Below are 15,934 nucleotides of genomic sequence, written 5' to 3'. Positions count from 1 at the left end.
GATGGCGATGATAATTTTGAAATTTATTACGAAAAACAGTGGTACTACGGTAAGGTGTTCTATTAAGCAACGCCCTGTTGGGACTCTAGGTTTCTTTTAATCAGCCACCGACATACAATGTGGCCATCTTATAACAAATTACTTTCCCAATCTATTATGTCTACAAAGAAAAACAGGAAAAAGTAAAAAATGCAAAAGACCAATAGAAATATAGATTTTAAATTTGGAATCATACTTCAATTACACTTTCATGTAATAGCATTGCCAAAAATACAAAATACCAACAGAAATACAGTATTTAAATTTTGAATTATACTTCAATTACACTTTAATGAAATAGCATTGTCCTAAAAAAAATTAGTTTTGGGCCTACCCCATTGCTATACTACTTTACAACGCTTGTAACGCCAGTTTTCGCTTTTCTTCTTATTTGACCGAGGAAAGTGCAAACTTAAAAATTGTACGTATTTAATTGTACTTTAATTCTAGGGCCATGTGTCAATTATAGTAACGTGTTAATCAAGTCCTTTTCAGGATATTTACAGGATTAGGGTTAATTGGGTTCAAAAAATTAGTTGCATTGATTGTCCCTTATTGGATAACCGGATTATATTTTTGTTTGAAATGAAAGGATCTTGTTTCATCTCGTTTTTCGTTAATTCATTTCGTAAGTTCATATTGTTTGAAACCATGTGCTTCAATATAAGCATTCATATTTAAAGTTTCAATTTGCTATAGGGGATAAATTTCTCGAAGGCTCGATGAAGGAACTGACAAAGAGATTGTAGGATCACCGATATTATTTATTTTATTATTATCATTATTAAGGCTATCAACCATTATGTGGGTTATTTTCTGCTTAATAGAGCGTAGGTTAAATAGTACGTGGATGACGAGGGATGGATGCAAGGAAACCTACCGACCGGACGAAAACGTAGCCTGATGGTAGCACACCCCGGGTCACATTTTTTTCCGATTATTGTATCCTTACTTATTCAGCTTGTTCAGAAGGATGTGCATGCACTGCCACCATATCGCCCTTCCCCGATCTGGGTACTTATTATGGCCCAAGGATCTCGTAGGAGCGCTCCTAATCTAGCCCAAGATCTCCCCAAACGAAGAGCACCCAGGCCGATGCTACCCTCCGGTTAGTCATTTTTATTTTGGAAACAATCCGTTCGGCAGAAAATTTTGCCTCAGCACACAGCCCTGAGGGTCCCCATTCTTCATCTGACTTTATATTACCACATCTTACTCTAAAACGTCTATCATATAAAAATTGTTTTCCGAAATATCAGATTTGGCAATTAATCCCATTTCGATTATGGACTTTAATATCAAATGTCTCCAAACGCGCTCAAAAGGGTTTTCAAGAACAAGATGAGGATTACTGCTAAAACTCTGCCTCCTTTTTTGAAAGCATTCAATATTTTCTTTTCCAGGCCAATGTCTGTTGTGGAACTGCCCTTTCTAAGCCCGTCTTTTCTAATTTCTTTTTAGAAGCGGTATACCAATTGCATTCGACCAGGACTTTGGAAATTTCCCGTCATTGTAAATTTTGTTGATAATATTAAGAATGGAATTAAATATTAAGAATTGTTAATTTGTCATTGCAACTAAAATTCTTAATGAAAGTAAAGGAAGTTTGATCGGGACTAGGAGATGAATCTTTTCTACTTCTTAATGCATGCACATATCCTGTATTGAAAATGGCTGATTGAGAGAATCGAGTGGATCAATAAATGTATGGATTAATATTTGATATCCTGAAATAAGGGCTCTAGACTAGCAATTGCAGAAATATAATACAAATTTTGTGCTAACACGGTCTTTTCTACATTTAATTTTGACAGATCTACTAAATTTTTATAAAGGTGCTTTTCATCGTTTTCTAACTTACATTTATTGGGTTAGTATACATAGCCACTACCATGGTTATCGTCAAGTGTACGCTGTCTAAATCGATGTGGTGAAATATATCTTAATCAATGTTTGAAAGTTTTCGCGACTTGAACAGAAATGAGTAGGGTAACTGTTATTAAGTACCTTTAAGTTGCATTGGTTGATAAAAAATTCAATTATTTGTTCATGATTATTAATACGGACCCGGCGTTGTAGCTTTCAACGTTGTAACCGTTGAAATCACCTAGTATCATTACAGGTTGAGGAAGCTGATTATACATATCTTTAAGTGCTTCTAATTCAATTGCAGATCGGGTGGCATATATAATGAGCTTATTGTACATTGGAAAGTATATAAGATCCTAATTACTATGATTGGTCAAGAACTATGGTAGTAAAGGGGGATATTGGTTTTACTTGGAATGTACACACCACCGCAAGCAAGTCTGCCATCTAAAAACTGTAATGTCTGAACTAAAAATTTTGTGATATTTTCATATGGGTTTCCTGCAGACACAAAATTTGTAAAGTTTAATAAGTATTGGATTTCATCCCTGTGACAAGTGGCACCATCATCTTTCCATTGTAGCAAAAACATTGGTAAAGTATTTAAAATTAGTTTAATTTGTTACAGTTGATTGAATTGTAAAAACTATGCCATATATATCGACCAAGATTTCTTCTGCTCTCTACTTTGGGTTGTTTTTGCCTTGATTTCCGATTCGTAGGAGAATTATGATTAGTTCGTGATCATTAGTCAAATTCGATCAGTCACAACCTCCACAATCTCTAAATACAGAACTTTGAGATATAGGATTTTTAAAGTCATGGTTTTGGAATGTGTCATTTAGTATAGAGATAGAGTTGATGGTTTATGCAAATTAGTTGCTGGGGAAGCGTTTGTTTGGGAGTAAAGGTTTCTGGGCTATCAAAGTTCTTTTTATGAGATATTATTCTTGTCGATTTAGCGAATTTTCAGTTTTATTAATTTTTTTTGCTGAGATTATTGGCACATTTCTACAAAAGTAGAGAAACGGCTATTCGGAGTGTGGCTGTTGTGAGTAGCTACATCATTGGTACATAAAGAATTGGAAGAGGCCTCTTCCGCATTTGAGAGTTGTCTGCGTACGTTATGGGAAAGATTTTGAAACATTAGTTCAGCAGTTTTTTATGATGTTTTTTTATTTAGTCGAATTTTTTTCAATATTTTTTCTCAAATAAATACAGAAAATCTATCAACTGCAGGAGAGGACCTCCACAGTTTACACACTTCCTAGTATTGTTGCATTCTATCCTTTTTTAAAAAGATAGTTCCTACTCACAGTAATTCTATTATTGAATTACTATTGTATTAACCATTATTATTGTTAATCATTTCTATTCCTATTGTTGCATTCTTGTGACATATGATTACGATCGCCACAGTTTCCACAGATTTTTACCTGGCAGAATTGATTTTTACCTTTGATATTGAGAAATTCGAAAGCTATTCTTTCCGGTATTTAAGATCTCTCGAAAGTCAAATCAGAATGGGTGAAGGAATTTTTTCACCGTTTAGTTTTCTAAATATTCTTTAAACTTTGAATAGATTTTGTTAAGCTTTCTTCAATTTTCAACTCATCTCAGGTTAGTAATAATGCGAAAATCTAGGTTTGTTGTTTAATGGGCAAAATTTATTTACAAAAAACTATGAAAATTACTCAGAACACATATAAAAGGAACAATAATCATAGCGAACCACCAAAGCAGAAAAAACAAATTATCTACACTAAACACACACAATACGAAAAAAAGTACAATATCGAGGTCGTAAAACCCAACGTTAACTTAGTAAAAACGGACTGATATTGCCGAATCCGTCAGGGAAATGAATTCTCAACTTATGAACGCATTAGGGTGGGTGTTCCTCGGGGAAGCATACTTGGCCCATTTCTATTTTCAATATACACTGCAGATATCCCTACACATGTTAACATTTCAGCTCATACATTCGTTGATGATACTTTGATGAATCTTACACGTAATTCGGACCCCTCAATTAATACTCAACACTTACAATACCTGATTCAATTAGCAGTATGGATCACAAAGTGGGGAATGTAGATAAACTGACGAAAAGCGTACAGATAAATGTCATATTATGTCAAAATATCTGTTCTGCAGTGAGTATGCCATTGCCTACCACTTTGTGCGTTATCTTTGACTTTTCATTGATAAACGACTGACTTCTAATTCCCATACAAGACTGAAAAGGCAGCAAAAAAACCGACGTTATTAATTATTAAAAAGACTACTTGACCCACCATTAAAATTAGACATTGAAAACAAACTTTTAATTTACAAGGCAATGATTAGACCTCTATGGGCGAACTTTTGTGATGAGTGGGGCTCAACCAAGAATTACAATTCCCAACATCCCCAATCAATCCAATCTAAAATTCTCCGTCAAATCATAAATGCTCCGTTTTACGTTTCAAATTACACTATACATAACGACCTACACATCCCGTTTGTACATGAACTCATCAAAACCCGCTATAAAAAACTTCATCAATTACTGAACACACAATAATCTATTAGTACGATATTCATCACTTCCAACCCTAACTGAAAATCCTCCAAGACGATTGAAGCGAAGATTGAACCGATTTCAGTGTGAAGGAGTGTTGCCACTGGGCAACTTCTCCTACAAGAGACTCAAATGACAAATTCAACAAATGTGAACATATTTACTTAATACTACTTTGTCGTTGTAAACGAAAATCATAGAACTGGGTTGAGAACTTTTTTGTTGCATTGTAGAAGCTCCTGACGTATTACGTCGTACGATACATACGCTGTATTATGTGTGGTTATACATATAACATTATACGTTACGTGTTAATCGTTCAAACAGCAATAAACATAAATAATATTTCGTTTTATGAATTAAAAAAGACAAATTATAATAATATTCCAAGTACATGTGTTTAAGATGGAATTAATTTCAATTTCAGTTTCTTTGGAGTATCCATAAATTAAGTCCCGTGTGCGCGACATGTTTTACACACCTTTACAACCCTTTTAGCACTAAATTTTTACTCTCTTCTACTTTTTTCTCTCCACCTTTTAGAGATACTGGACCGTGTAATCCAATTCTCGCCAGCTATTAAAGAACACTTTCACACCTGGTCTTAGACCAAAAATTTCCTTTTGTTCTATAATTTTATTAAATAATAAAACATTTATATTAACATAAATAATTTACCAAAGTTAAGATAAAATTATTTATTGTATAAAATCAAATAACAGGGAAGAATAACAGACATGGACATGAAAAAAGTTTTTTTTTTCTCAAGCTCTGAAAGCAATAGACCTTTTCTACAAACATGATTACGACCATGCTGAAACCGTCTTGAAATAAAGCATAACGGAATAAGCTGACCAATGCTAAACTCGGCCTGTACTCGTTGTTATATTTACCTCCCTCTATATTAAAAAAACCGAAATTTCTTGAATAATGATGATCATTTTGGTATAAGCAATCAAAGAGGATGAAGAACTTGCGGAAAGAGAGGAACGTTAGTATCAATGACAAACCGATTATTTTTTTCTTTTTAATGGTTGCATTAATTTCAATATAAGTGTGAACAAAGCATGCTGTATGAATATAATGTTGATTTGGTAGTGTATTAGTTTTTAAATTATATTGTACTTTAAGAATTTCTTTTTCATATTATATTTCACCTTTTACGTGTTATTTTCTAGTAATTACATAATTTGTAAAGAAACTAAAACAATGTATCGTATTAAGTTTTTTACTTTTAAAATCCCTTTAATATTTTCTTGGCGGATATTCTATCTGACAGTAGAAACAAAATAACCTAACACAATCTTCATATTTTTACTAACACTGATTAAATAATTAATTTTTTATATAAGTTAAGTAAGCAATAAAACATCGTTTTTAATAATACGATATTGCTAGGAGTATTGCTGTTTTCGTTTTACTTATTTGGTATAATATTATCTTATTAAAATAGTGTATCTCAATTAATTAATATTAATATTTTATTTTTCATTATATCTATTACTGATCATTTACATAGATGTTAAGAAAATAATAACAAAGTAAACCACAGTTGATTTTAATATTTTTGCTAACTATGCTAAAGGTATTTTATATAAATGAGCGTAAATAATCATAATGTTTAAAGGTTTTCTTCTTGTACTTTTGTATCCTTTACGTGTAGATCTTCCTGTTTGTTAAAACCTGCCAATAAATTCCGACCCATTGTTTTGGACGTTCCTTGAATGATTTTTAATAGCACAATACTGCCCAAGCACAACCTCATATCTTCCTGACAATTTACTCCAAATCTAATATTGTACTGTTTTCTTTTTCCTTAACAGTCGAAAAAGAGGAAAGGGAGCTTGACAACGGCAGCTTGCTCGATGACGCAGAAGGCTGGAAATGCAACGGAAGTGCAAACAACTCCTTGGACTCCAGGAAGATGACTACCAACACGAGATGGGTTGACATCATAACAGGTACTGAATTCCTTATAATTTAAAGTTTCGGATTGTTCTGAAGATCACAGACACAATCATACAACAGGTCCGTGACGGGTCGCATGGCCATTGTTTTAACGTAAACTTTTCAGCCGACGCTTTGTGATGTATACGTCAGGAGGATACGATCTCAGACTTTTGCCTGCACCTGGCATTTGCCGCTGACATGATGGACCCCTTTACACTATGAGCCATGAGAGGCCAATGCATTGGGGACCAAGCTGGGCACCACTGGCCTTGGCTTGGCTCCAGACACTGGGTCAATACATCAGCCAGCATGCCTCAATGGTCGATAATTGCTTACTTTTCCTGTATCATATCGATATTGTTTCGAACCTGTGCCAATATGGGCCACTACAGGCCATCCCCCATGTACACAGTGGCCCCTCTGTGTTGGGCCAATGTTTGATACATAGTGACGAGGGGCCATCATGTTTTCTCAATACGGAATTGCCGCAGAGACTGATGGCATCGACTATGATTTCTCTGCACCTGAAGCCTGTATGTTTCTTTTTTAGATGGCAGAATTAACTGCTGCAGAAACTCACGGTACTGGCTATTAAGACAAGTTATTGTTTGCTTTTACCTCAATCGAAGCCATTGAGCTTTTCAGTGTCCGCAGAAGTCACTCAAGTTGCGCTAGCCACCAAACTTTAATCATTGAAAGCGGAGATGATTAAAAATCGATCGCCGACGCTGCTAGATCCATCAAACGAATTGGTTTTGAATATCGTATTGAAACGTTCGTCCGCTGCACAACAATCGGACCAATTCGGGTGAACTTATATCCTTATATTATGGGTATTTGGATTGATTTGCTATTGACCAACATGGGTGTTTGTAATCAATGAGTTTGTGTAAGTTGATAAATATAATTTAAGCTTTAAAAACACTTGCACGGGATCTTATGGTGGTTGATGCACATGATGAGGCTATTCCGGATATTTTGATATCAGTTAATTTTCAGGCCGAGTGAACAAGAACATTGGATTGATTTGAGAACCTGAATCTAATAAGACTTTATGAGTGACTACATAAAATATAATAATCTTCAGGAGTCCTGGCATCAACTATTTCGGTTGAGAGTATGATAGAATAATTAGAGTTTTTATTTGAATAAGAACTCTTTGTTATGCGCGTAACTGATGGTGTGTGAATTGATTTTGCGCTGTTTTTTCTTTTAATGGATGAGGCTCATGAGATTTATGGCTAAGTTGATCTCGGTGGACGTAAGTATGATGTGTTCGCAAACTTACGGCGAATTTGCTTGCTTTCATGGTGTAGCCAGGCTTCAAGCAATTAAAGCAAACATCGTTTCCTTAATTTTAGTGTAAGTCCAGAATGCTCATCCCTTGATGTAGCGGACAATTGAAAATGTGAAGGTTTTGATGGCATAATTTATCTCACTTGAGTTTGAGTTAGATGACAAAGCGTTGGTTATTATAATTTGGTTTAATTGACAAACTATTTGAGGAAGATTTATTATCTGCGATCACTTCGACGCAGTGGAATCTTTTGTGTAAAAATTCCTTAATATCCTCCATTGTGGGTGAAAAATTCATGGCTCAGGGTAATAATTCTGTGAAGTAGCCTCTGGCCTGGTTTATTATTGTACGAAGGAGATGGTGTGAAATAAAGTAGAGGTAGGGAACTGCGTTTCTTTGTTTTTGATAGCAATGTGTGATTAATGGGCCATCTGGTTGTTTTATCACGAGGATATAAAAAATGGAATTTTTTTGTTGTTTTCGATTTCATGTGTAAATTGTAACCGTGGGTGAAAACTGTTAAATATATCTGATGTAGTTTGATTTGATCTGTGGGAACTGCTGTCAATATAACATCTACGTATTTAGTGAGGAAGGGTAATGCGAAAGGAAGCTGTGGAATAAATGTGTTTAATAGATGTGCATAATTATGTCTGCAAGTGTCGCGCCTAGGTTGCTATATGGATAGCTTGTTCGTAAAAAGTATTTATGGATGTAAAGTATCAGTTATTACAACAGTGTCGAACCATTGTTTCTAAACGTACTTTACACCAGACCGCAACTTACGATCTCTAATTAATTATTAATTAACAGTCACTAAATATTACACATCCCCCATAGTGCTTAACTTATTTGAGGTGGAAGCAGTTTGCCATTCTTTGTATGTTTGGAAATCAAATTTGGATGATATCAGATGAACTAGAAGAATGTCCCGTATATACGTAGGCTGTTGCTGTTAAGGCTTGAAGATGCTTTTGAAATTTGTAATATATATTTCTGAGGCCCTCATTAGATTCCTGATCTAACTTATCGGTATTGAATAATGCTGTAACATGTTTATAAGAATGATTTTTTTTCATTTTCGTAACGCTCTTCCAATAACGTCCAAGCTATCGAATAGTTATCGGATGTGAGTTTTGATTCTACAATATGAGCCGCTTGAGATGACAAGGAATTACGGAGGTAATACAGCTTTTCAACATCGGTTAATCAGACATTACTGTGAATGACGGCTTTTTAAACACATCCCGGAATGGGATCCACTCTTCAATTCCAGAGAAAAGCTTAATATGAATTTGTAGCACACCACAATTTGTAGAAATAGGGTTAGCAAGAGTAGGCTTAGCAACCTTTCCGACGCTAATAAATTTTGGGCTCCTGTTTCGACTTTTGGAGGGACAAGGCTATATTATTCTTTATAGCATTGCTAGATATCATGTATTTTTGCTATATTTTGTCTGTATTGAAACTGAATGTATTTATCAGCGTGAATGTGTAGTGCATGTTGACCGATGGTGGAATATTGAACACTCCAGTGACTCTTTATTACATTTTTTAAGGGTTATGGAGGAATTTCAAGTATCACCATACTAACTGAGTCACTGGTATGTAAATAGGTATGAAGCATTTAAAAGTTAGTGAGAGTTCGAATGAGTTTGGATATAGAAACTGAATGCATTGGGGGCTGAAATGACCTTGCTGTTCTCCGAGATTGGTGATTCTCGAGGCCTGCCTGAAATTGATTGAAAATTGCAAATGTGGCTATGTCTGTGGATTGCGATAAGTTATCAGTTCAACTCTGTACATGGGTGTATGTACATATATGTGCTAAGTTGAGCTTATATAAATCAGTAAATCAATAGTCAAAGAAAAGTTATAAGTAGTTTATATATTGGGGTAAATAATTGATATTTCAAGCTACCTTATAGAAATTATATAAAAATTTAAACGAGTCAAGGTGAATAAGGGCTTCACATCAAAAGAAATAAGTACAGCGTTATCGTCTATTGTGTGAGGTATAAATTTTCGCGAAATTCTCATGAGTTGTTCATTTTGTAAGAATGATTTAGCGAATCAAAATGTTGAAAATTTCATTTACCTATTTTGATAAATTATAAAAAGAAGATATCTAGTTGCCTTCAATATGGCATTAACTTTATGGAAATTAGGGGGCCTGTACATTTCTTGGAGATAAGGTTTTTATAATTTTGAGACGAATTGTTATGTATCACTTCCGAGTAAATCATTCTGTCTATCAATTAGTTATTGTAATTTTGTAAACTTGGTATACGATCTTTTGTTACAATTTCCTATTAATTTTTATTCTATTAATGTTATCATTTTGTCCTTTTATGTTTGAATTATGACCTTAACATTTCCTTTCATAAATTTCTTACACTTAAACAAACCCTTTTCTGTGTCTGTTTTTTAAATCAACATTAATTTTAATATTTAATAAATTAGTCCCTGGTATTGGACTAATATCTTCGAAAAGCTTGGAAAAAAAGAATGCGTTGTTTGATTACATCAACTCGATATCTTCTATTCCGATCTTCTTTGGTACTCATTGTTTGCATTTTAAAATGTTTTATTGTTTACCTATTGTCACTCATGCTCATTAACGAAATTAAACTGTATTAAAATATCAACATTGTCCCGGATAGACTGTCATTTATTTCATTTTTTTATTTCATTAAATAAATAACAAAATTGCAATTGTTACAGTTCCATTAATGATGGCATATGTGACAAGGTATATTTTTGGGACAGACAAGCTAAGGCCAAATGCATTCGAAGTGCGAGGACTCAATGGAGCGAGTACCGGCGTGGTACACTGTGATGAAGCTGCTATACTTTCTCAATGGCTCAAATACATTACAGACAATATCATGGGATTAACGCATCTTCAGGTAAATTATCTTTAAAAGGTCTACTTCAGTTTTAACATTGTCTTAATTAAATTTCTTTTTCCAGATGAAACTGTACAATAGAAACTTTCCTGCCGCTGAACGGATCGAGTATATGGGCTGGGTAAATGAAGGGGTGTTGAACAACAATCAACCTTGGCAAAATTATAGGCCCAGATTTCTTACATTGAAAGGGACCGATGTGATGCTTTTTGATTCTCCGCCTGTAAGTTTTAATTGTTCTTGTCATTTATCTGTGTGAAAAATGGTTTTTGTTTTGAGTAGCTGAACGTTGGTGATTGGGCAGAGTGCAGTCTCGTATTCAAGGTTTATCAGTCAATGCTGCGAGTAATAAAAGACTCGGAGAATGTCGACGAAAGGCAACATTGCTTCTTGATCCAAACTTCGGGTCAAGAGTCGAGATACTTTTCTGTGGAAACGCGGCAAGAGCTCCTCAGGATAGAAAGCTCATGGCACAGTTCTGTTTGTTCAGCAGTTATCAAAATTGGGGTAAAGGTGGTGATTGGGTAAAATTTGATAAATGACTAATTACGCTATTTACAGAACAAAAGTTTTAATGTCTCAACTGGGGGGAAGCCTTGCAGCCTCACCCTAGACTGGAACATGGGGTTCACCGTCAATGATACGGCAAGAACGTTCACATGGCAATACAAATTTTCTCAGCTCAGAGGATCATCCGACGATGGAAAGAGCAAGCTAAAATTGCACTTTCAGGATGCTGAAACTAAAGGAATTGAAACCAAGGTGACAACTATTAAGAATGAATCGCCACACAAACAAACTACAGTATAATTAAATGAAACAAATACATATTATTGTTATATTATCTGTATTGGCCATTGTTTTTTCATATAAAGTTTTGTAACAATTCGTGTGCTTAGTTTATTTAATTGGTGACTTCTTCTAAGAAAGTGCTTTCAATATCACATTTTTCAACAGAATACTTCAGAAAGAGTACAACACACGTCTTTGTAATGAAATATGAGACCAAAGATTATCAACTATGTATTAAAAAATAAATAAATAAAAATAACTCTATTGGTTAAAGCTTAAACAAATTTTCAAATTATTTAGAAAAAATAAACATAATTACTGTCCACATTAGTGTTTTAACACTCGCACTGCCATCTGTAAAAAAGACTGGTTGGTGGTTTAAGGTGGTTTAAAGGTGGTTTAATAGTTTTACAATGTTTACTTATTTAGTGGTAAGTGACTTATAAACAAAAATTTTCCTTTGTCTGCTAAAAGTTTACTTTCTAATTTTACTTTATTATTTTCTTGTGGAGGTCGGAAATTTTTCAAAAACATTATTTTACATGATTACCTTACAATATTACGAATTTCCTGCACAGTTTATACATTCAGTTTGTTGGTCGCCACTAAATGTTGAGCACATACAAATTATTTGCAATTACCTCATCTGGTAATGATAATGATGAGATAGATAAAAGGTGTCCTGGAAGTGGGGTCTTTGTTTCCTAAGCACTTCAGCCTTTTGGCCTTTCTTAGTTCCTTCACTGCAATTGACTCGACCCATCTAAGAAGTACGCGTTGCTATAATTCATTACCTTAGGTTTTTTAGTGTGTCTTACATTAACAACTATACTTGCAAAAATGTGTGGTGATTAGTGACCGTTAATCGATTTCTAAATAAATATATTTGCAAATTTTTTACTGGAAACAAAAATTATGACGTGGAACTCGAACATGGGTCTAGATAGACCCAGACATATTTTTACCTACAAAATGAGCAATAACATTTTTGTTCAACATTTCCAAGGAAAATTACTTTATGTTCAGGAAAGACTAAATAGAGGAAATTATTCAGAAATCAGAAAATGTGATGTAGGTTTCAGAAAAACATTTTCTTTATCGTGCCAACGTTTCGATCTTTATTGAGATCATCGTCAGGGCTCAAAGTGTTTGTCTTCTGTGTAATTGTGCCATTCTTGCGTGTCGTGTTGAGAGTGGGCACTAAAGAAAATGTTTTTCTGAAACCTACATCACACCAGACCGCATCTCACGATTTCTGAATAATTATCAATTAACGGTCACTAATCACCACACATTAATAGAGGAAAATTAGAGGGTACATAAAAAATAATAAATGAAAAATGACAAGTGAAAAAAATTCCCTAGGTCTTGAAAGACCCACGACGACGGTGCGAGTGTTAAAATAATCAACTTTTTTCTCGTAGCTTTTTTCTTATTAATTTATCAGTAGCAAATGAATAAAAGTCACTTTCAACTCATTTGTTATAAGAATTGTATGTTTAATTAAAAATAAATTACATCTAAATGAATTAATTATTTCTAATAATTAGTTTGAAAATTGTTTGTTGTTTTAGGAATTGGAATGCTCCAATCTTCAGGCACTTCTCTTCTGCATGCACGCTTTCCTAACTGCAAAGGTTGCTTCGGTCGACCCAGCATTTTTAAGTTCAAGAACTCCTTAAGTAACATTTAGATGGCGTAAACTTTTACAATTCTAGATTAAGGTTTAAGATAATAACAATAAAATAAAAATAGCAAATAAGTTAGTATAAGCACAAATAACTAATCTCTTTGGAAAATGGGGGGGGGGCAAAAATGTCGGCACTGCGTTATGAGCATGTTACAAGTAGATAAATTCTTCATAGGGCAAAAATAAACATTTATGGTTGAATATATCTCATTAGATCTGGTTAGATTTCTAAATGATACGTAAGTAAACTATGCATGGTCCTCTCTGCATGTTTTCTTCAAATCGATTACTTTTTTTCTCTTTGGATTTGTATATATCAAGAAAAGATTATAGATCTGTAAATAATATGAAAACTTTGTAAATACGGAAAATTGAGTACTGAAAATAATTGGTGCATATTTTGTTATGTTGTAAATTCAAATATTCTATTTTTCTCTTGCTTGATGTTTCATGAGATAATTCTACTTTTCAAGATGTAATAACTTAATCACTATGTTCCTTATACTGTTTATGGGATATTCGTCTAAATTAAAAAATAAGAAATAAAATAAATTGTGGTTACCATTTTATCTGGAAATATATAAATGTGTAATAATATTTGAATATATTTATAAATGTTTATTTATGATCTGATCCAATCGATTTATTGTTTTATGTATATATAATGTAATTTTGTAAATATGTCATTGCATTAATGAGATTTTATGTATAATATTTATATTTCGTTATATAAATAATATATTTGTACATAAATTAATACATCTAGGTGAAAACATTGTGATTAAGTCTTACATAATACAGTCAATAACAGATATTAATCTATTACATACATATAAAAGTTTTATATTTTTAATTGTACTCTGCTAATAGATAATTACATTTACATGCTGTAACAAATTGACTGGGTGTGCCATTTTAGACTTTTGTTGGTCTGTCTTTGAAATCGTTTAGTCATACAGTTTTCTACTTTTCGGTCAGTTACAAAATGATACTAATTTTGGAAATATATAACAAGACGGTTATTAAGAAAAGTCTGCATACAGTTTCAGTACAGTTTAAGACGAAGGTAAAAAAAAAGTGCAGGGGAAAATAATGTTTATATAAACTTTTTTATTGGTTTCTAACGCCGGAATAATAACATGAAAGTTACAGTTATTAACGAAACTCAACAAAAAAGTGTGCATATAATACAAAACTTGCTACAAAATTAATTGACATGTGAAATTAATAATCAGTGAGGCCTCCTTTATTATTGAGCACTTCATGAAGTAAATTGTTCAATACAGTTCCATATTTTTTGGTTACTTCAGAACAAAGATTTTCTCATTCTTCTTTGTCTGATTATCAGGTGACGTTTACTTTTTATGACCTGATTTTCAATCTTCTCTTCATTTCTTCCCAGAGACTTTCAATGCGTTTCCGTGTAGTGTTGCAAAATAACCACTCCTCCGTTTTCTTAGCATGATGTTTCCAGTCATTATTTTGGGGGAAAACAGTTCACAAGGAATCCAAGATTCTGGGAACTAGAAATTTTCTACAAGAATGTTTAGGTAAACATACTGGGCCATGGTCCCCTCATTAATTTTTAATTTACCAACTCCTGATGATGCTATACTTACCCATTATCCTTCCCCAGGCATGTTTTACCGTCATACTCAATTTTTTTAAATTTCATTGCTTATCCCCGCCCTGCAACTCTAACATTCATTCCCATCAGAACAGAAAAAATTAAATTTTCGTTCATCACTAAAAATTACACTTCCAAAATATTGTAGTGGTGAAGTCTTGTTTTTATACGATTTTGCAAATTGACCTCTTATTTCTGTTAACTTTACTGGTATAGGGCTTTTTACACAGCGTCATTGGTTTTATAATTGTGGATGATTGTGTGTTGTCCAACTTTTGCAAACAGTTTTTCCACTTACATTTACAGATTTTTCAAGATTATGACCCTGCACAGTGAACGGCATAATTTTAACCCTGCACCTTCATTATAATAAAATATTTATAAGATTATAACTAAATTTGAAAATAAAAGAAGATAAGGAAGTTCTGTTGTTGTTGAAATGGAATTAAATCAAAGGTGCATTCAAACTTATTTTGCATAACCAAATGTCTATTTTACATCATTGATTTTTGTACTATTTTAATATCCATTCTTCAATCCAAAAATAATACAGTGTTCAACATATATAATATATAACATATATAATTTTATAATAAGTAATAATTATTTTCTTTTTTTTAAAGAAAAAATAGCGGTGTATGCAGTCTTCTGTTACTAACCGTGTGTACAAATAACAACTCAAAAATATAAATAAATCAAAAAATTACTATTACCTACTGTATTGTTTAAAACCATGGCTAATAAAATCAAGTCATATTTCTTTTATAAAACCATAAAAGTTTGCATATCCTATTTAACACTTATGTATAAAATCTGTTTCTTGTCAAATCATATTTAATACACTATTATATTCAATAGAAAATCTTTTGTCCTAACATTAATTAATGTCAGAAATTTTTTTTTGTGTATTTGGCTGCCGTTGTTGGGCTTGATGGTTAATTTGAGAGATGGTAAATAATTTGTTTAAAATGACAATAATCATGTTTACAGTCATCTAAATTCTTTATAATATACTGAAAATTCAAAACAAAACAACAATTACTTATGTTGCATATAGTTAATGAACATATTTTTGCTGTATTGTAGCTACACGCTTCAAGATAGTAACTTTCAAGTCTATGTAATCTCATAAAATATACATTTTAAATTTACATTTGCCAACATGCAATTGTGGTTGTTGCAATGATTTTTTTTCTAG

General features: G+C 33.0%; 1 protein-coding gene across 1 annotated transcript in view; it reads left to right on the top strand.

Moving 5' to 3' along the window:
* The window catches only part of LOC106671982 (gamma-1-syntrophin), a 98,362-nt gene extending 84,670 nt beyond the window's left edge, over positions 1–13,692 (top strand). Inside the window, exons 6-12 of the mRNA XM_014403015.2 lie at positions 5,424–5,462; positions 6,295–6,432; positions 10,443–10,627; positions 10,692–10,850; positions 10,910–11,134; positions 11,189–11,389; positions 12,994–13,692. Coding sequence (XP_014258501.1) covers positions 5,424–5,462; positions 6,295–6,432; positions 10,443–10,627; positions 10,692–10,850; positions 10,910–11,134; positions 11,189–11,389; positions 12,994–13,101 — 1,055 coding nt within the window. The 3' untranslated portion in view covers positions 13,102–13,692. The remainder of the gene's footprint in view (positions 1–5,423; positions 5,463–6,294; positions 6,433–10,442; positions 10,628–10,691; positions 10,851–10,909; positions 11,135–11,188; positions 11,390–12,993) is intronic.
* Positions 13,693–15,934: the final 2,242 nt, after the last annotated feature.

This window comes from Cimex lectularius, unplaced genomic scaffold, assembly GCF_000648675.2.
Source record: "Cimex lectularius strain Harlan isolate CLEC.00 unplaced genomic scaffold, Clec_2.1 scaffold32, whole genome shotgun sequence".
Classification (NCBI taxonomy): domain Eukaryota; kingdom Metazoa; phylum Arthropoda; class Insecta; order Hemiptera; family Cimicidae; genus Cimex; species Cimex lectularius.
This window is presented reverse-complemented; position numbering and strand designations above follow the sequence as displayed.